The 21,451-nt window shown below is 47.1% G+C and overlaps 1 protein-coding gene across 12 annotated transcripts in view; it reads right to left on the bottom strand.

Annotated features, from left to right (window-relative positions):
- The window catches only part of LOC147640564 (putative serine/threonine protein kinase IRE), a 151,582-nt gene extending 131,471 nt beyond the window's left edge, over positions 1–20,111 (bottom strand). For 11 of the 12 annotated variants that reach the window (XR_015268014.1, XR_015268005.1, XR_015268015.1 and 8 more), the window contains exons 1-3: positions 18,578–20,111; positions 17,518–17,591; positions 17,221–17,403 (exon numbers count right to left, since the gene is read on the bottom strand). Coding sequence is in view for 9 of the 12 variants with exons in the window: in XM_086812960.1 (XP_086669086.1) it covers positions 17,221–17,403; positions 17,518–17,591; positions 18,578–19,484 (1,164 nt within the window). In the remaining 3 variants the exon portion in view is untranslated. The remainder of the gene's footprint in view (positions 1–17,220; positions 17,404–17,517; positions 17,592–18,577) is intronic. The other variant, XM_086813025.1, reaches the window with a different exon arrangement.
- Between the last annotated feature and the right edge of the window lie 1,340 nt (positions 20,112–21,451).

Genomic DNA, 21,451 nt, shown 5'->3' with positions numbered 1-21,451 from the left:
CTCTGACAGCGGCCAGCCGGAGACGGATCCCCTCCCCTGCTTTTGTTCTTTGGGTTTCTCTAGACCTCGCATGAGGGACCATTTGTACCGTGTTGCCTCTATCAGCCCTGGGTTAAAGTATGCATTATGCAGACGCTTTCTTTTGACTAATAGAAAGATCTATTTTTGGGGGAAAAAAACTAACCCTAATCTAAAAGTCACTCAAACGACTGCATCCCTTCAGGAGGGCTAACAAACGACTGCATCCCTTCATGAGGGCTCACAACTGATCTAATAAGCACTAACTCACCTAGACTACCCTATACATGTTCTCAACTGTCTTGGCATATATTAAAAAGGATAGGCAAGGGACGGCAGCCTCAGTTGGGGATGACGGAGCGGCTGCCAAGGAGTCCTCCTGGGGGTTCGAAGATCAAAAGTTACCGAAACTTACCGAAATAAAGACTACCAGGAGCCATAACCTGTGGACGAGAAACACCGAATGGCAAGAAAAGGGTAGGGGAAGGCGAAGCAGAAGGGCTGCAACAGAGCTTGAAGGAGGGGGTGAGGCGAAAAGAATGCAAGAAGCAAAAAAACTTGTGGAGAAACGAAAAACACAAAAGGCATAGGGGGGGAAGAAGGGCTGGAGGCACAAAGGTGCAAAATCACCAAAAATGCTCGCGGGGGGGGGGGGAGACGCACGTTCACAAACAAGGCAGGACAGCTCCAGCTCCAGCTCTCGCTGACGCTATGATTTGTGTAGCTGATTTGAATGCCCAAAACCATGCCTGACTCTTTCTTCTTCTCCTTTCCAGCCTTTTTATGCATTCATTGATATAATGGCCTAGCTTCCGACAATAATTGCATTTGCCTTTCTTCTTTGGCTTTTCACCCCCCTTCTCAATATCCTTGCCAAAAGACTAAGCCAATTGTGTCTTTGGCTTGTATCCGCCCTGAGAAAAAGGCTTTGCCTTAACCTTTCTAACTGGCACCAAATGTCTGATCACCCACATGCATACTAGTTCGATTTTGTGGAGATTGCTGTTCTTGCAAGAGCATTGCATCCACCTCATTAAGCATAAGGACATTGGGGTTACCCTTCATCATAAGCCGATGTATGGATGCAAAACCATGGTATGAATCTAATAAAGCTCTGGGGAGGAGAAAGCTATCTCATACAATGGGGGGAGGGGGAAACAACCACACAAGTGGTCTTTAGTGCCAAGTGGGCTCGCCAAACTGTTGGTAAGAAAGGGACCATGACGCCACATCCTTAGGAAGGCCTCCCGGTCTCCAGATTGCCACACACCAATACTGCTGCAAATCTCCCGTCTCTGGCTATAACCTTGAGTCCACTGACCTGTAGGTGGAGCTCGAATTGGCACTATAGAAATACGATGATGACCACGGCCTCAGTGGCCCACGCAACTGTGCCCCGTGTAACAATACAAGTCTAGGGCTAATCGTACATCTGAAAAGCAAGTTGGAGAAGGTGTTGATGGCGAAGAAGAAGCTCTCCATGATCAATCTCCTTCAATCTTCAATGATCTTGTTCATGGTACTACAAGAGAAGTCCAATCCTTTTTATACTTGTAAGAGACCCTGCTTTTTGCCAAAAAAGCCTTCATGCTTTTGCTTTGCCTTTTTAAGCTTTGCTTTTCTCTTTTTACTTTTATTAATAAAATATTACTCAACTTTTGGTGCTTTGCTTTTATGGCTTTAAGGCCTTGCTTTTTGGCCTTAGAGCTGCTTTTTGAGAAAGCGCCTTTTAGCTTTTTGGACCGACTCAGTCTCCTCTTTCCAATGGTGCCCTTGGCTCACGGTCAACCGTGTTTGACTTTTTGCTTTTTCTTGCTTTTTGACCAAGAATGGTGCTTTTTCTTAATCAATTATTATGGACCCTGTCACCATGTCTTCTTCCACCTATCTAGTGTCCAGGCACGGATTTCGTTATGTGAAATAGAGCTAGGAGGGCCAAATAGTTACACCTTGAGCAAGTCAGTAAGAGGTGTTGCAAGGTCAAAAAACTTGTCCATATGTGTGCTATAGGCTTGACAAAGGTCCACAAATGAGCGGATTTCCTGGGTTGTAGTGGGAACATCCCAACTGATACCTGAAGAACTGATGATGTATCCCAAGTAATGGATTTCTTGTACTCCAAATTCACTTTTCTTGGCATTGATAAACAACTCATTATCTTGCAAGAGTTGCAAAACATGTTACAACCCTGTGTTTTTCTCTCTGGACAACAAGCAGGTGGGCACAAGCACGGGCAAAGGACGCACAGTGTGGACAGGCATCAGCTAAATGTGAAAAGAAAACTCATAAATAGTGGCCAGCCCAAGTGAGAAAAAGGACAAAAGGGATTTTGATGTTATAAGGTTTTTAAACCTTTGAATGATTAAAAAATAAATAAATATTATTATTTGAAAAGCATGCGATTTTAAAACCTTTGCTTTTTGACGTTTTTATAAAAAACACATCCTTTCTTTATATAAGGGAAGGTGGCAGAGATTCGAAGGAGGAGGGGTGGTGGAGAAGCCGTGGGTGATCGCCGGTGGGTGTGGCCGGATAAATTATGCATGGGCACGTTTTGCGCATGGGGCCGCCAGGTACAGTCGCTACTAGGTACCGCCGCCGCTGAGTGCCGCCGCCGAGTGCTGCGCTGTCGCCGAGTACAGAGCTGTTGCGCTGTCGCAGGGCACTGGAGCCTCCGCCGCTGCCAGGTGCCGCTGTCGCCGGGTGCCAGGTACTACCACCGCCGCCGCCGTCAAGTACCACCGCCGGGCCGGGAGCCGTCGCAGCCGCCGTTGGGTACTACCGCTGTCGCTGTCGCCGCCGCGCCGCCGTTGCAGGCGGGTACAGCCGTGCTGCCGCCGCCGCCGAGTCCAGTCGCGCCGCCGCCGAGACTGTTGCTGCCGCGCTAATGCTATTGCATCTGTTGCTGCCGCCAGATGAGCCGCTGCTGCCGCCAGGTGTGATGCTACCACCGGTTGTGGACTACAGACGGGCAGTATAGGGCAGCCAAGCAAGCAACCTGAGGGGCAACCAGTGATGGGTAGCTAGGCAGGCGTCAGGCAAGAGTTTTTCTGCAGACAATATGGCAGTCAGATGAGGGTCAAATGAGGCTCTCTACGCCAGGAGGCTGCATATGTGGAAGCAGTCAGCGTGGATCTCTCTCTCTCTATCTCTCTTGAAGAAGGTGAGTTGAAGGAGGCACCGAGGGGCTAATAGCCAAGGGGTCTCTCTCTCTCTCTCTTCGCAAGCAGGTTTTTGTTTACGAGATTTGGATACAGAGGATCAAGTTAAGATGCACAGGATGATGTTCTTGGAAGAGATGTGTGTTGCTCTTCGTCTTGGAACTATGTGTATTCAGGAATTGCTTGACACGTCCTCTATCTTTCTCTCTCTGAGTTTTTGCCATTGTGATTGGATGATGCATATGAGGATTTATCTTTTATGGAAACAGGACATTGGTCTTTCGTGAGGAGACAGGACTTTGGTATCGGGGATACAGGCCTATGGTTTATGGATACAGGTCTGGTTTATCATATACAGGTCTTTGGTTTCGTGAGGAAAGCATGTCTCTGGATTCATGTGAATAGGTTCTCGTTTTCTCAAGGTTACACGCAGGCTGTGACTATAGGAAGGACATGTGGTTTTTTGCAGCCCTACTGCTGTTTGGGAAAGGGTTGTGGGATCCATGGTTGAGATGGAGAAGACCTTTTCAAGTAGGGAGGTGTCGTACGGGTGTGCCTTCTCTATGGAATGCTTTGCTGTAATAGCGAGAGACCTTATTTGGAAAGTCCTGGGTGAAAAGCTAAAAGGGATCTTATTGGTAGAGGATTCGACAAGTTGTACTTTGTACTCATATTTGATCAAGTAAAGAAATACCGCAAGGGGCACCACTGTGTTTTGGGGCCAATCGATGTCCTTGTACTATTTGCAGGAGCATTCTAGCTCCCCTGTTTGTTTTCCTTTTCCAGTTCTCATGGGTGATGAAGTGTTTTGTGTGTGAGTGTTTGTTCCACCGGCCGTCAGATTTCTAAAAGCCGGTTTCATGTGAGCTGAAGGAGGCACCGAGGGGCTAATAGCCAAGGGGTCTCTCTCTCTCTCTCTTCGCAAGCAGGTTTTTGTTTACGAGATTTGGATACAGAGGATCAAGTTAAGATGCACAGGATGATGTTCTTGGAAGAGATGTGTCTTGCTCTTCGTCTTGGAACTATGTGTATTCAGGGATTGCTTGACACGTCCTCTATCGTTCTCTCATTGAGTTTTTGGCATTGTGATTGGATGATGCATATGAGGATTTATCTGTTATGGAAACAGGACATTGGTCTTTCGTGAGGAGACAGGACTTTGGTATCGGGGATACAAGGGTCTGTGGTTTATCAGATACAGGTCTTTGGTTTCGTGAGGAAAGCATCTCTGGATTCATGTGAATACGTTCTCGTTTTCTCAAGGTTACACACAAGCTGTGACTATAGGAAGGACATGTGGTTTGGTACAGCCCTACTGCTGTTTGGGAAAGGATTGTGGGATCCATGGTTGAGATGGAGAAGACCTTTTCAAGCAGGGAGGTGTCTTACGGGTGTGCCTTCTATATGGAATGCTTTGCTGTAATATCGAGAGACCTTATTTGGAAAGTCCTAGGTGAAAAGCTAAAAGGGATCTTATTGGTAAAGGATTCGACAAGTTGTACTTTGTACTCATATTTGATCAAGTAAAGAAATACCGCAAGGGGCGCCACTGTGTTTTGGGGCCAATCGGTGTCCTTGTACTATTTGCAGGAGCATTCTAGCTCCCCTGTTTGTTTTCCTTTTCCAGGTTCTCATGGGTGATGAAGTGTTTTGTGTGTGAGTGTTTGTTCCACCGCCCGTCTGATTTCTGAAGGCCGGTTTCAAAACATGTGCCAAATCTCGCTCATGTTGCTTTGCAATCCCTGAGAAGATAAGAATGTCATCTAAGAAGATGAAGACGCATTTGCCAATAAGATCCTGAAAAACCCGAGACATCATTTTGTTGAACGTCACTGGTGCATTGGTGAGACCAAAGGGCATCACCACAAATTCATAGTGGCCACGCTCGGTCCTAAAGGCTGTTTTTGGAATGTCAACCTCAAAGATCCGAACCTGATGGTAGCCACTCTTTAAGATCTATCTTAGAAAAAATCTTTGCACCATTGAGTCATCTGAGGTTGTACTCTATTATGGGCATGGGGAACCTATTCTTCATTGTTAGCTTGTTGCAACTGCAGAGAGATGGCATCCTGAGAACTGCCCATGTCGAAGAGGACAATGAACTGTTGTCGCTTTGAAGGGCCATAGGCACCGATGCGAGCCTTTGTCTTGCCCTCAACCTCACCCTCCTGCTTATCATCAAAAACCACTGGTGGCACGAAATTCAAAGAGGGTAAAAGCTGAACGGCATTCGAGGCTGATGACAGAGGTGTGGATGATTCTACAGTGGCTACTGTGGAAGTGGATGCCTTAGCAGACTTTTCAGCCTGGAATTTAGGACAATCTTTCTTCCTATGTCCCACAGTGTGACAGAAGAAACAATGGTTCTCTGTCCGGTACCGTGTCTGTTCATCAGGCTGGAGATAACCTCCAGTTATGCCCTCCTTAGCTTTTTCCTCGGAGCCTTCTTGGGCGTAGAATCTTTCTTATGGCCCGCCCGATTGACCCGAAGAATTCTTCTTTTGGTCCTTTTGGTCTTTGTTGTTCTAAGCCCCCCTTACATTGCGTAGATGACTGCTAGGTGGATGACTACTGTTGGGGCTTTGGGGTAGACTGTACCTACTTGGGCTTACCTCCGTTCAGCATCAGCTCATGATTCTACGCGAGGGTCAGTGCCCGTGCATAAGTCTGAGGCTCAAAATTCCATACTGGGTACCTAATGGTGGTATCTAGACCTCGAATAAACTGCTTGAGCTTATCTCCTTCCGATATACCCAATTGTTGGGCCAATGTAATGACCTTGTTTGAATAGGTCAAAACAGGGGAACCACCCTGAGTGAGTTTGTAACCTCATCCTCAGATTGGTCATGTACTATGGTGGAAGAAAACGAGCTTTGAGATCAGCCACGAAGGTGTTCCAATGAACGGACTTGGCCTGTGATGGGGTTTGTGTGAAGTTGTGACCAATGCTACCACCAAGTAACGGCTTCCCTAGTGAGTTGAGGGGCGGCCACATGGACTTTGTCTTGTGGATCTGTGATTTTAGCTAGTGGAAAATGTGCTTCAAATTGATATAAATTGAGTAATTGTAGCATGATCACACTTACCATCACACTTACTAAAATTTGGAGAGGTTCGTTTGACGGTGGTGGAAGGGGTGGTGAAGGACAAGGAAGGTGCTGCTTGATGAGGGAGAGCCGCTGGAATTTGTGCCATGGTTTGTTGATTCTGGATTAGCACCACCTCCCAGTTGAGTCTTTGCTGGAACTCTCGGTCAGCCTTCTCTCTACGGTGTTGGTCTTCCTCAAATTTGCATGTGGCTTCCCTATCCCTCTATTCCTCTACGCGTCTCAATTCTCTTTCTTCATCTGTTTTTCTTTTTGCTTCGTCGTCTTTTCTTCATTGTTCTTCAATACGTAGTAGGACCTGTGCTAGATCTGAGATGCCCTCTTTGGGTTTCTCCTTTTCGATTGCAAGCTGCATCTTCAGAGAATTTATTTGCTCCATCATCGTTTTCAGGAGCTCTTTTGTGCTTGGTGGAAGCGCTTTTTCTGTTTGGAAGCTTTGTGCCTCCATTCCTTCCTACTGGCTTTCTTCGTGATGTGATGTTTCTCCCGACATGGTGGACACGTCTCAATTCTTTTTCTTCATCAACTTTTTTTTTTGCTTCGTCGTCTTTTCTTCGTTGTTCTTCAATATGTAGTAGGACATGTGCTAGATCTGAGATGCCTTCTTTGGGTTTCTCCTGTTCAGTTGCAAGCTGCATCTTCAGAGAATTTATTTGCTCCATCATCGTTTTCAGGAGCTCTTCTGTGATTGGCGGAAGCGCTTTTTCTATTTGGAAGCTTTGTGCCTCCAGTCCTTCCTACTGGCTTTCTTCGTGATGTGATGTTTCTCCCGACATGGTGGAGGCCTGGGTTTCTTTTCCCAACCGAAGTATAACCATCCACCAAATGCTCTCACTTCTTTAGGTAGCCGAGTTGGGTTACCAACCTGATGCTCTGATACCGATGTTACATGCACCGAGGTTGATCTTGATAACACGCAACAGGGCCTTCTTTATACCTGTATGTGGTGAGAATATGTAGCATCAACTTTAGAGAATAGGGAGAGAGTAGAGAATGTAGAATGTAGAAGATGACACCAAATTGGGTCCCAATACCCACTGAAAGTGCAAACCCCCCCCCCCCCTCAAGCAAGAGTATTTGCTTATATTATTCTTTGGAGAAATGTTGTACAATGCTGAGTACAAATGATATGAATGCCCAATGCAAGGAAGAGGAGGCCCAAACGTCAGCGGAGTATCCAGCTATCCCGAGGCCCTACTGAAGACTCTCCTAGGCCACTGATGCAAGTCCAGATGACTGAAGGACTGCACATATGCTGGCTGAGATGGAGAGTGACTTCCTTGTTGCCTGGAGATGAGTAGGATGCTGCAAACTGTAGTCGCTTTCTGCTGAATACCTGAATGTTGAAGTGGGAAATAAGTCCATGCTTTTTATACCCCCCTCAAACAGCAGTCAGCTGGTGCAAGAAGCCTCCAGGACTGGGAAAACCTGGTCAGCTGCTGTAAATATTCCTCACGACTATGAAAAGCCAGTAGGCTGCTGAAAAGTACCTTCACGACTGCAAAAATGCCAGTCGGACAGCATTATATGCTGGTCGGTACTCTAGCCCCTGTCGGCTGGCCACAAGATGCTGGTCGGGCTGTTGCACAGCTGTCGCTGCTGGCCAACTGCTTGGCAAAGCCCTTGGATGTTTTTGCAAGGCAAAGCCCAAGTATGGGCTGCCTTGGGGCTGGCCTTAGGGCTGCCCTCCTTCTATATGAATGCACTTAAAATGCTTTACATGCATCTAATGCTAAGCTTGACACATACATGCTCCTGAATGATGCTCTCTCCAAGTGGGTTAAGAGGACTGACAACTGACTGACCTCTAAAGCTCAGAGACTAACCTACGTAGCTCGTGCCTGACTATCCCTGGACTGAGGGCTCACAATGGGGTCACGGCGTACGACAAATAATCCTAGAAAAGGTTCTACTTCTGTACAAATGCTGCACTGAAGATCATGCCAGTGTGTCACTGTGTACCCCAGTGCAGGGTGCACGTGACATCAAATAAGTAACTGCATAAAAGAGGGGATAAAAGGAGATTAAATGTTGGAGATGACATGTCCAACAGATTCCCCTCGTGCCCCAATAGGTATACTACCGTGTCATTGGCGAACTCAAAATCAATCAGCTCCTCCTATGCACGGATGGGAAGATGCAGTCCCTGGAGCCCGGTCTCCTAGGCAAAGAGGAAACTACTTATGGGCTCGGGTGACAAACAAAAAGAGAACGTGCTAGAGGGAAGCCTGTTAGAAGTCATCTCCTGTCTAGATTTATACACCAACTTTGTTGTGGGTGTGCCCGCCCTTATCAGGTGTTTTATCATTTTTCCTCACTCCCCGCATTATTCCCCTATTTTTTCCCATTTTTTTGTGGCTTGGGAGGCAGCCCATGTGCTGGCCGACTGCTGAACTGGTCCACGACTGCATCTGGGAGATGGCCGACTGCTGATGATCTGACCGACTGGAGGTGTGTGCTGGTCGTGGAGTTCTCAGGGCCAGTCGGCTGCCTACAGCAGGCGGACTGCACATGTGGGGGCATATAAATAGGCCCCCACCCCCATACCACTCATTGTATCATACCGAGATCTTCTTGTGTATATCAGAGCAGAGTTACACGCCTACATCTCTCTCTCTCTTGTGCTGTTTTTCTGCATGCGTTTTTTGCTCTTGTGTTCCCAGATCTGGTCATCATCTCCGCTGCGTATTCTGACATGGTATCACAGCCTAGGCTCTAGATAGGTCTTGGGATTTGTGTGAGCAAGGGGGGGACTGTTTTGTGGCTGATTGGTGGACTGTTTTGGACTGTTCGGGAAGAGGAGAAGCAAGAGGACGGCGGGCTGATTTGCTGGACAGCCACTTGCAGGTTTTAGTTCTTCTTTGTTCCCACCCACCCACCCTTTTCAGAGTACATCCCCGCAATGGCAGATCTGTTTGAGATGGCCGAGAGACATGTGAAGATCCCGACACTCCCCACGTTCCCAGTGGACCGTCAGTTGGACGGGAGTAACTACGGCATATGGAAGGTTATGATGGAATCTGTTCTGGAGTCTTACGACCTCACTGATTTCGTCGTTGTTGGTGTTCCACGGCCGGAAGTTGAGGAAGGGGAGTTACCGTCGATCCGAAAGGACCGGGAGGCTCAGACACAGATGTGGGATCGTGTCAACGCCAGGGTCCGTTCGTTTATTTTCCTCAACTGCACACCGCAGGTAATCAATCATGTAAAGCATATGACGCTGGCCAGAGGTATATGGCAACATTTGGCCTCACTTTACAACAGGGTATTGCCCATGAAGAGGATTTCCTTGGAAGTACAGATGCGGGTTATGAGCCCTGCAAAGTCGTCGACGATGCGGGAGCATATTAACAAGCTGCACGCTCTTCAGCAGGAAGTTCTTCAGGCTAGGAAGGAGATATCGTCAGAGGACATGGCCATAACGTTGCTGTCGCACTTGCCCTCTTCGTACTCATCATTTTACTCCTCTTTGATTACCAGTGGCAGACTCAGCACCATCACGTGGGAGGAGCTTGTGACCATGGTCCTGGACCAGGAGGAACGATTCACGAACCCTCCTCAGGGTGGAGGTTCGGAGGCCTTTACTGGCCAACGGTCGAAAGGCCGTAATTCGGGCAAAGGGAAGGCTTCATCGGAGAAGTCTTCTGAGAAGAAGTCCGACGCTGACCGCGAGAAACTGAAGGCAGAGAGGACCTATAATGATTGTGGCGAGAAAGGCCACTATTGGAGGCAGTGTCCCAAGCGGAAGACCGAGAAGGGTGAAGATTCCTCAGCAGCAATCATGAAGACTCCGGCTTTTGTGCACCTGGAGGTGATGGACACCGATGTTTCATTTTCTTCAGGCAGGGAGGAGATTGGAGTATTCTCCGCAACGGATACTCGGGAGTGGATTCTCGATAGTGGTGCTTCCAGGCACATGACTCCTTCCCGTTCCGGTTTACAGGATCTCTGCAGGCTTTCTGGTCATATTCTTACTGGGTCCACTATCCCAGTTCACAGTGAGGGCAGGATGGAGATAGTTCCCGATGGCAGAGGGGGGAAGCATTCCTCCCAAGTGTTGTATGTTCCGGCACTTTGTTTTCATCTGTTGTCAGTGCATCAGGTTTGCAAGACTGGCGTACGGGTGGAGTTTGATGAGCATTTTGTTGCTCTCCGGGACAAAGCAACAGGCCAAGTGGTTTGGGAAGATGGAGTGGAGAATGGAGTTTACAGGCTTTCGGCACTCTCTCTCCCAGGTTTGTGATGAGTGGCAGTCTGGTAATGGCCACTTAAGTGTGGATACGCTGCACGTACAGGCTTTCCGAGACCAGATGGTGGATAGCTTACCAGTAGATGGCAGCAGTTGGCAGGAACTCTCCAGTACCGATGTTGGTGGTTCTTGTGTTTGTGAGTCAAAGGAAACTGAACAGGTCACTTTTGCTCTGATGTCTCGTCATGTTCGGGACAAAGAACCTCCAGTAGATGAGGATGTTCTTTCCACGGGGACCTTTCGGAAAGCCAGGCAGGTGGCAGGTGATTACTTGCAAAAGGACGTGCATACTCCAGGCTTTGTGGTTCCGGATTCAAAGGGGGTGGTTGACAGGTTTCATCAGGTTTCCAGGACTTGTTTGTGCACCGTAACAAGTGCTGATCCTTGTGAGCAGTGTGATGTCTCTGTAACTCAGAAGCTATATGGTTCATTGATCTGGTTGATGGACACCAGTTCGGACGAGAGCTCCCTGATGAGGCAGTTGAGCTCATGGTTGCAAATGTCTCTTTGGGAGGCAGGATTGCGTTTCCTGTGGTTTCTGCGGCATGCGAAGGATCATGGACTCTTGTACACAGGAGGGGGATTGTTGGATGGAGTCCAACTCCACGGTTGGAGTGACTCAGTTTGGGGAGGAGATCCGGACACGAGGGGATCTACTTCAGGCCCAAGAGCAGTTTTACGGAGTAGTTGGAGACAGTCATCTTTTGCCTTGTCGAGAACAGAGGCAGAGTACCGGGCTGTTTGTGATGCTGTTTGTGAGGTGGTGAAGATGCAGAGGTTGCATAGCAGGTTTGGGCTTCCACTGGAGGAACCCATGGTCATCCAGAGGCACTTTGTTCGTGAACAGATCGTTGCTGATGACATCTTGCTAGAATTCTGTTCGACAGAGGACAGTACGGTGGACCTCTTCACGAAGTCGCTCTCTCAGGATTTGCTCAGGCGGCACCCCAGCTCCCAGTGGTTGGTTTCACAGCCAGGAGCTGAGAGGGGGTGTTAGAAGTCATCTCCTGTCTAGATTTATACACCAGGGCCTTTGTTGTGGGTGTGCCCGCCCTTATCAGGTGTTTTATCATTTTTCCTCACTCCCCGCATTATTCCCCTATTTTTTCCCATTTTTCTGTGGCTTGGGAGGCAGCCCATGTGCTGGCCGACTGCTGAACTGGTCCACGACTACATCTGGGAGGTGGCCAACTGCTGATGATCTCACCGACTGGAGATGTGTGCTGGTCGTGGAGTTCTCAGGGCCAGTCGGCTGCCTACAGCAGGCCGACTGCACATGTGGGGGCATATAAATAGGCCCCCACCCCCATACCACTCATTGTATCATACCGGGATCTTCTTGTGTATATCAGAGCAGAGTTACACGCCTACATCTCTCTCTCTCTTGTGCTGTTTTTCTGCATGCGTTTTTTGCTCGTGTTCCCAGATCTGGCCATCATCTCCGCTACGTATTCTGACAAAGCCCTACCAGACCAAGCAAGAAAGCAGAAATTTGTTGCGCCTTAGTCCCTGGATAAGAACTTTACTGTGTGAAGCCACGTAGAGTCCCGAAAAACCTCGGACCCACTCCTTCGGAGATCTCATCCTGCACATCGTTCTCTCCAGAAAGCCCCAATCTACTCTATCATAAGCTCTCGCGAAATCAAGGAGGAGAACAATAAGATCCTACTCGCGCATCTTGGCCGAGATAATCGCATCCAAGAAGGTGAAGATGTTGTCCAAAATGCTCTGATCCTGAACGAAACCGGTCTGTGTACCATGTATCAAGTCGCGGAGGAAGGGCTAGAGCCGCCGAGACTGATGACCTTGGCCAAAATTTTGTAGGTGGTCCCTAGAAGGATGATGGATCTTCACTGCCAAATCTCCAATCCGTCACCACCCTCCTTGGGATCAAGTGGATCAATCCCTCTGACAACCTCTCCCACATGGCTTCTGTGAGCATTATCTCATTAAAGGCAACTCTGAGGCCGCCTTCCATGAGATCCCAGTGACAGAGAAATAAGGAGACTGGAAGCCCGTCCTCTCCCGGGCATTTGTCCCTAGGTAGTGCCGTCATAGCCTTCGCCAACTCCTCTAACGTGAAAAGGGTTAGGAGGAAGGTCCGGAGAGCATGAGGGACCACCTCTCTTGTATGTCGCCAACCCCGCTCACGGGCATCCAGCACCTATGAGGATATGGGGGCACCCGTGAGGAAAGCTAAAGAAATCAATCGCAATGGCTCTCACATGGGGGGGTTCTGTAACAATGGATCCATCTTGGCCTCGTAACCTATGGATAACATCTCTCCGCTTGTGTGGACCTGCAATCTCAAAGAAATCCCCAATAACCCTGTCTCCAACCTACATCCAAAAGGAGGCTCTAGCCTGGTATCTGTACTCCACCCTCTGCTCCTCTATGGATCTGAGCTCTCAGTAAAGGCGGCAACCATCTGACTCTCAATCCACGGGCTTTATGGTGCACTCTCTTGAAGCCACTGTAGAGACGCTAGGCCCTGACGAATGCTCCTCTCTTGCTCTTTGAAGCCAGCCAATCTACTTTGTGCTGCCTCCTATAATAGATTACTAATCTCCCCAAGGCCTCCATCTAAGGTGCCTACAGCTACTCTTGAGTGAAAATCTAGCCTCTCCCAAATCTCCTCTATCCTGCTGAAATCTTAGAGTCCTAGATGAGGCTATCTAGATTCGGGTACTCAAACACATGTCTTGCCTCCTCCAAGAGAGAATGCCCGGTGCATGATCAGAGAAGGTAGTGCCTGCCAAAATACAATCATGCCACCACAACCACAAGCCCACTCATCTACATAGAACCAATCTAATTTGGATAGGTTAGGGCCAGTACTCCTATCGGATCTAGAGAAACACAAACTCCCAGGGCCATGGAAGATGCCAAAGGTCCTGTCCCTTGAGAGCCACAATCAGCTCCTCCCAAGCCGAGTACTCAGTACCGGAAATTGTAGCCATGCCACCCCCGAGTCTGTTCTCTGCCCACTCCAACATGTTAAAATCCCCATCCATACAAAGGAAATCTGCCTGCAATAGGGACTGAGGAGCTGTACTCCAGAAGGTGGCCCTACCTATTGCAATGTTCAATGCCTATACATTCAAGAAGCCCACACAGTCCTCTTCAATCTTGATGATCACCCACTAAGCTCGTCTAATGACAATGGTGCCTGAGTGAACCACTGTCAGCAATAGCTGGTCACTGGTGGAAATGCATACTCCACCATGAGTCCCGAAGGGGCCAAAAGAATGGGACCAGAAGGTATGACTCCCACCCTACAAGATCTTCCTGCAATGGCAGGTACGTCCCTCTGAAAGATGGTGCTCCTAGAGGAAGAGAATGTCAATGGGTCCACCAACTGCTACTCTATGAAGCTCCTCTAAGGACACCACGCCTCTGAAAGCATTGTGGGCCCCCTGAAACCTAGATGTTCCATGAGACAATCCACATAACTAAGATCTATGGGAGGGGGAACTGTCAGAACTGCCCTCCACAAAGAGTCTTGGGCATGGGTTTCAATGGAGAGTAGTCACTTATCAGTCTGGGGATGGAGCCGCGTCAAATGGGCACGAATCCTGGCCTCCAGCCACTCTGTTCGAGCCCAAGAGTATGCATACTCTGGACTCTACCTGTCACAATGGAGGTATCTGTAGGAGGGGGGAAGGGGTACTACCACTAAAAAATGAAGAAACACAAAAGGCAAGACCTCCAGGATGGAGGACACCATCTCCCCTTCCTAATCTCTATGGCCCAAGCCATCCAACTCCATCCGCGCCAAGGGCCAAAGATGGGTAAGCACATCAGTGATACGCAAGTCATGCAAATGGTGCGAGAGCTCTATTGCCTGCCCTTGAATAGGGGCAGACACGTCACACCGACTCCATGCTCCAATCCATCCCCTATGCTGCACTCAGTGGGAAGGAGAAGATAAATGTGCCACTCTCTGGAGTGGAGGGTCTGGAGTGAGATAACACCACATATACGAATGGGAGCTACCATCTCCTCGAACATACCAACTTCTTCGACGGGAAGGCATCGGAAGAAGCTGTAGTCAACTGGCTGCCCCATCACCTCGAGGGGGGGGGGGGGGGGGGGGGGGCTACATGAGTCGTCCTCCTGGACTGCCAAAGAGGACAAGCTCTAGCGAGGTGTCCCATCTGCTGCCAGCACATGAAACATTGGCATGGGAGGCCAAAGTACTCAACTCTCTGCAAAACAAGGTCCCCTCAAAGACAAGGAAGTGATATGGCATGAGGCACTGACTCCAGAGAGGCTATGCAGATACGAAGGAATGGAATCCCAGCCATCCGGGCAAGAACCGAAGCGGCAGTTGAGGGGGATTCCATCACTCTCCTAATAGCACCACATATATCAGCGGTGATAGCACCACCTATTACCGAAAGGAAAGGAAGGTATTCCTTCCTAAAACCTGCAAAGCAGGCTGTCACAAGAAATCCTAAGACGCCTACCAAAGGGTTAGACACCGGGCCGAAGCTGTGTTGCCACCTTGCAAAGAAGGCCTGAGCCGTATGCAGTGCGACGGAGCTCAGCAGCTACATGACTCTATCCGAAGCCGCAGGAGGCGAATCGAACTCAACCTGATAGTAGCCACGCCTCGAGGAATGAATATCAATGATCTTTCCAGGCATGCCAAGGAGGCTTGCCCCTGCAAACAAATCCCTAAATTGTGGACATGCCAAGCGACTACCCACAATCTTGCAGACCAAGGTGAAGGCCTCCAACGAAGCGAGGAGTCAGAGCTCCGCTTCTAAAAAGAGAGGCAAGGAATGGAAGCCTTGGTTGGGGATAACGGAGCGGCTACCAGAGCCCTCCCAGAGCATGAGCACTAAGCTTACCCCGAGTACTAATCGAATCCCATGTGTCACCACCAAACACACCACAACAACGATCATAGAAAGGCAGCAATCCCCATCGCTAGCTATCCCCTCACGTCCACACAAAAAACCCGGGTGGGGAAGATACCTAAGTACCATGCCCACTATGCTATATATAGAGCTCCATCCAAGCCCCCCCATTCGCATGTGTGGGATTACTCCACTTCCTCACACATTCCACCACAATGCATTGGTGGCAACCCAATTCTAACACCTTCTCCTCAACAATGCATGTGGACCCCCCTTGCCACATGGTCAACTCTTGCAAGATTGTCAACTCAACAGTCGGCCAAGAGAAGTTCACTGACGTCGCCATAGCAAACCAGAATCCTTGCACTGCTGCATTTTTCACATGAACGTCTCCCTAGAGGTTAGTCGGCGAACCTTCGCAAGCCCTTTGCAATGGATCCTCATCGCTGTCAGCAACCGCCTCCCACCATCGCCTAGAGAAAGATCTCAAGCAATGGAAGTTCTTCCAGGATCGAGCACCTAGCGCTCTAATACCATGATCGAATCCCATGTGTCACCACCAAACACACCACAACAACGATCACAGGAAGATTTATAATTTTGGACATTGTGTCTTTCTTGGAGTACATTGGTACTACCTCTATGGCTTTCATGGGAGCTGGCTCATGATGCCTCATGTGTGGATTATCACATGGCCTCTTGGATATGGCTCAAATCTAACTATCTCGTATACTCTCTTTGCTCTTTACTACATGATGATGATGGTTGATCTTGCAAATATTAGATATGGCTATGGTTTCCTTGCATTTCTTTTCCATGGTTATTTTCTTAAAATTTCATGGCTACCACTCTTTACAATGATTGGCTCTCTACACTTAGTGCTATTACCATGAATTTTATATGGATTTTATGCATGGTAACAAGGTGGTAACATTGCAAGGAAACCATGTGTCAAAATTGAGCTTGATCAATGGCACTCAACTTAAGAGAGAGCTCAAGAAAATGGGGTATGTCTGTGTATTACAGTTTTGCAAGGATGAGAACAATGTAGAAGAGAGCAAAGTTACACATGAAGGGATGGATAAATTGTTGAAGAATTATGAGGATGTATTTCAAATACCCAAGTGTTTGCCACCTAAAAGGGATATATATAGGCGTCTTCAACTTTATGGGCTGCAGTTCCATGTGACACAACAGCATGGTCACCCAAAACGTTTACCAATCAACATGCAGGCCTTCACCCTTTGTAACACACTCCAACGCTAATACAAAGAGAGACTTCCTGGAGTTCCCCTCTTGTGAGCAGTGAGATATTGCAGTTATACTTTCCATGCTTCAATAATGTGGATATGGCAGCAGTCCTTCGCGGTTACTGTGAGTAGTCTCTTTCTTTCTAAACGAAGTGATGATACATGCAAAATAGTTCATGCTTCCTCATGAGTCTCAGTACGTCCATTACAAACTGTGAAAAGATACGTCTGCAATACTTTTGCTTGCATTCAAGATACTTTTGCTTACATTCGAATGCCAAAGTGAAAAGGAGAGTGAGAAAGTGATGCCTACTTTGCTGTAGATTGTGCACCCCTAGTATAAAATCACATGGGCTCTGCATCTCCCAAGCCCGTACATGTCAAAGTTTCACCTCCCCACTAATACCATCATCTGAAGTCATTCAGTCTCTAAAATATGTGTAAGAACATTCAAATGATGTATTTATTGTGTACTAGTCTCTTCATCATCAAAAATTCACATAACTGCATTTGGACTTGAAATTGGGAACAAGCAAAAGTTGGTACCATTGTTTTGAGCAAAAGTATTACCTGTGAGTTTTTTGCATTCTGGAGTTGCCAAAAAGGATGTGATCCAACACCAGCAGAACTGAGCTCGTGTGAAAAACTTGTGATGTCAGCAGATGTCTTTTTCTTCGAAAGACCACAAGTTAGACGTAACAAAGCTTTAAATCGAGGTGAATCTGTCTCCTTGTTATCAAATAATTCAGCTGTCTGCTTTACATAAACTGGCAAGATTGTGAAGCAAAGCAAGGCAAATCATCTCAAGCCAATATTTAAAAATGTTAACAATTGATGCCAAGTTAATTCATTCTCGTAGCAGCATACCTCCTTCTGAGGGACAGATTCCATGGATGTCCCAGATGCAGATGGCTGTGAAGCAGTTATTTCAGCACTACCCCCTGCATGACAAAATAAATTGCATGAATATGCTCCATTACATAAAAGCGTGGAGCACTTTCCATCCTCTGAGCTTGATTTAGGGGAAATCTAATTATTGAGATTTCCTCTAAACACTTGAAACAGAACACAGCCGCATGGCAATGGGAACAGGAACAAGAACATTGTACAAAAAACTATAGCATGAATATGGAACGGTAGGAAAGGAAGAAGGGAACCCATGTCACGACCGTTGCCTATGTTGCAAACAGGCATATTTGATGCAGCAGGTGGCAAAATGAAAATAGAGTAACACGAAGTGAGCTCGAAAATGACAAGAAAAGGAATCCCTAAAAATGAATGCCACATATTGTTGGCTGTTGCTCACTACAGTAAGCTCCAAACTTAGAGCATAAGTAATACCCTTTGTCTCGTCCATCTCACAAACCTGGTAGTCTAGTCCAGCTTCTTTAACCAATCAAATTTGACACTGACACTCCCATTCAGAGAAGTAAACCCAAGAAATATAACTGGTACCCTCACTACCACTCTCAAATGTATTGATCCTCCCAATTTCTGATACAGCCCTTCGTCATAAGTTGCCCTATCACGTCCCGCCTCCAAAAAAAAGGTGAAAATACAAGGACAATAGAGGAACAGAGCACATGTGAAGTAAAACATGAGAAGCTCATAAGTTAAAAAGGTGCACCTACCACCTTGAACTGTTGAGACTGCAAGCATTGAAGTTTAGCATCAGGTTAGAAGCTGCCTTGATTATCTTGCGATCAAGTCTGATGCTGGAGAGAGCCTCCAGCACCAAATGCAAATCATTCATGACTTTGTGTGCACGTGTGCACAACATTGACAGTGCATATGACAAAGCACTCCAGGCATTACCCAAACAAAACAATAAGCCACCCATGTACTTTTGAAGAAACGGACCAGATGAGAAATCTTCTATAGCCCAATACACAACACAAAACGTCTGCATTCAATGTGATTCCCTTACCTTTTGATGATGACAAATTTGTTACATCTGGCTCGAATTTAAAAGCTGCAGAGACTTCAACATCAGCAGTTTCACTATTAGAGTTTCCCCGATCATGAAAGCTGTCTGTGGAAGGTCTGCTTTGAGGCTGTGACCGGCCATCACTCGTGGACATGTTTGTGGAAGGCCTAAATTTCTTCATGCCAGAAGTATTCTCTTGGAAGTGTGAGCTTTTAGTGCCAGTCATTGTCTCTTGGATGCTTAAATCTTGCAATTTCTTGAAGAAATTATCTGTAGAGTCCACTTTGATTTTACCAGAGCGGCGCAGTTTAATGGAATTGTGTTCATTCCTGCCAGGCGTTTGTTTCAATTGTCCCTTTGGCCACTTAGGCGTACTTCCACAACTCTCACCCATAGACGAAGAGCTAGAGTCTTCAGAAACTCTAGGAATCTCACCTTCAGATGTATCCGATGCACTCTTTACAGTTCGAACAGAAACAAGGGCAGTACTGGTTCTGATATGATTAAGTCCTGGAATGAGTGGCTTCCCTGAGGACAAAGATTCCCCTTGCACAAGGGGAATGCTTTCCTTTGAAATAGAAACTTTGCCCTTTGAGCTTTCCTCCTTTGGCATAGTGATAAGATCGGCTCCATTAACTGGAAGCAATTTTGCGGTACAATTTCTTGTAGGCACTGAGGCATTCCTTGCAATGCTGTCAGCCACTTCATTTGAATCCGGACCACCTCCACGCTCCTGTGAAGTTCCAACACCATGCTTTCTTGCTTCTGTACCGGCTTTGGGATCCCAACCATCCTCGCAAGAGACCCCGGACCCACCCCTATTATTCCTAGCATTGCTGTTTTTTTTCTTTGATCCTGCACCTTTATTTGCTAGCAACCCAACAGCTGCTATGCCAAAGGGTCCCATAGCATGATATTCAGATTGGCAACCGCATGTAACATGGCAAGTGTCCTTGCTACTTGTGGTCAAACCATATAGCAAATGTTAAGATTATGGTACTCACAAGCAACGAGTCGTGAAGACAGCTAATCTTTGGAGACAACTGAAAACATTGTGCCTTCGCTCGAATCAGAGTGATGCGCATTCCAAATTCAGATCCGTCGAGAGCGATTTGGAGGCAGAGAGATAGGAGTTGAGGCTCATAAAAAGTCTCCTCCGGGACGCAGTGGGGATGGGGGGAAGACAGACACACACACACACACACACACACACACACACACAGAGAGAGAGAGAGAGGTGGGGAGGAAGAGTAGGGAATGGGGGCAAGGCATAGAGAACCCCCAACTTCTGCGCCACTTCGCCGCAATGCTGGTGCTGCTGTTGCTGTAATGTATGTTGTGTACTCGAGAGGATTGAGGTTGTGAAAGAAAACCCGAGGATCTGGTTCTTATTCCGTTTGTCTGGATGTCACGGAGGTGTTGGTGTGTTTGGTGGTGCTGCTGCCGGCATGCCGTGGATGACGGGGCTGCCAAAAAAATTCTCTTTCATTTGTCAAAGTTTGCCCGGAAGGACGGGACGCCCACATTTTCTCATCAAGGTTTGGACGGTAGGTACTTTATAATATATTTCACTTAAAAGATTTGACGATTTATCTCAGTTTATATTTTATATTTTTTTTAATTCACATGTACTTGGGTTAACTTACTGCGGCCCACACACAAACCCGAGCAACCTTGCAACATCTAAGTCTTCTCAAAATTGTCTCCCCCAAAGCACTAAGTTAGAGCACTTCTCCTTCAAATTCCCGCCTCAGCCTCCAAAGATAGATAGAGGTGTAATAAAGAGAGAGAGAGAGAGAGAGAGAGAGAGATGTGTGTGTGTGTGTGTAGCGAAGCCTCATCTCTGTGTGTGTGTGCGGCTATGTGTGAGGTCCTGTATGTGTATGGTTGTCATCTCACATGCATCTGTTAGTTCATCCTTTCTAGCTTCGCTAGCTTTGTTTGCTATTTCCTATTCATAGTCATCTTTTGACATCTAACCCATCTCAAGGTTTGTGTGTGTGTGTGTGTGTGTGTGTGTGTGTGTGTGAGAGTCTCAATGAGTATAGCAAAGATGGGTTCTTCTAAGCAGATTCAAAATGTATATACCAAACACCACTTTGATCCCAAGATGTGGACAGAGTTTACTCTGCAGCAAGAGGATTCTCATAAATCCTACTTAACTCACTCTAGGCAAAGCAAAAGTTGTTTGAGATTGCACCACTCTTTTACACCAAGCAAACAGTGCATGTCCTGCCGTGGGTGCCTATTGCTGACTATCAAGGGCTACTAAAACATGAATCCCCCCAAGTATGGATTGAGGTGGTGAATTTCCCCACTGATCACAAGATGCACTACCATAAATAGCACAGACTTTGGGAAAAGTAGTGTGTGCACCTAGAATCATAGGCAATAGAAATAAATTATGTGTGATGCAGGATATGGATGTGTCAACACCTGAAAGCATTGAAATTGAGATTATTGGTCTTCCCATGGGAGAAAAGCCATATGAATTAAACTTGTCTCTTTTTGCTGAGTCGTGTTTTTAATGTCACAAGTTTGGGCATTTTGCATTTGAATGGCCAACATTGAAGTTGCAACCCCCTCAAAACTCAATCCCTCCTCCATTGTGCATGAGCAACCAAAAACTGCCAAAATAAACACCAATGGTAAATGTAATGAATGCAAATTTGAAACAAAGTATGGCACAAAATAAAGGGAAAGCATGCAACAAGCACAAAATAAAAGTAATGTGCAAAACAAAACAAATCAACCAAAGAAAAGATGTTAATGGTTGGATAACACCAAATTCTCGAAAAACAGTGGTCTTCAAAAATAAGCCATTGATTGCAAGGCACTACAATAAAACATCTATGGCCTCCACCTCGGGCAAAT

This window comes from Cibotium barometz, chromosome 2 (genome assembly GCF_041138505.1).
Source record: "Cibotium barometz isolate CiBa-2024 chromosome 2, ASM4113850v1, whole genome shotgun sequence".
Taxonomy (NCBI): domain Eukaryota; kingdom Viridiplantae; phylum Streptophyta; class Polypodiopsida; order Cyatheales; family Cibotiaceae; genus Cibotium; species Cibotium barometz.
This window is presented reverse-complemented; position numbering and strand designations above follow the sequence as displayed.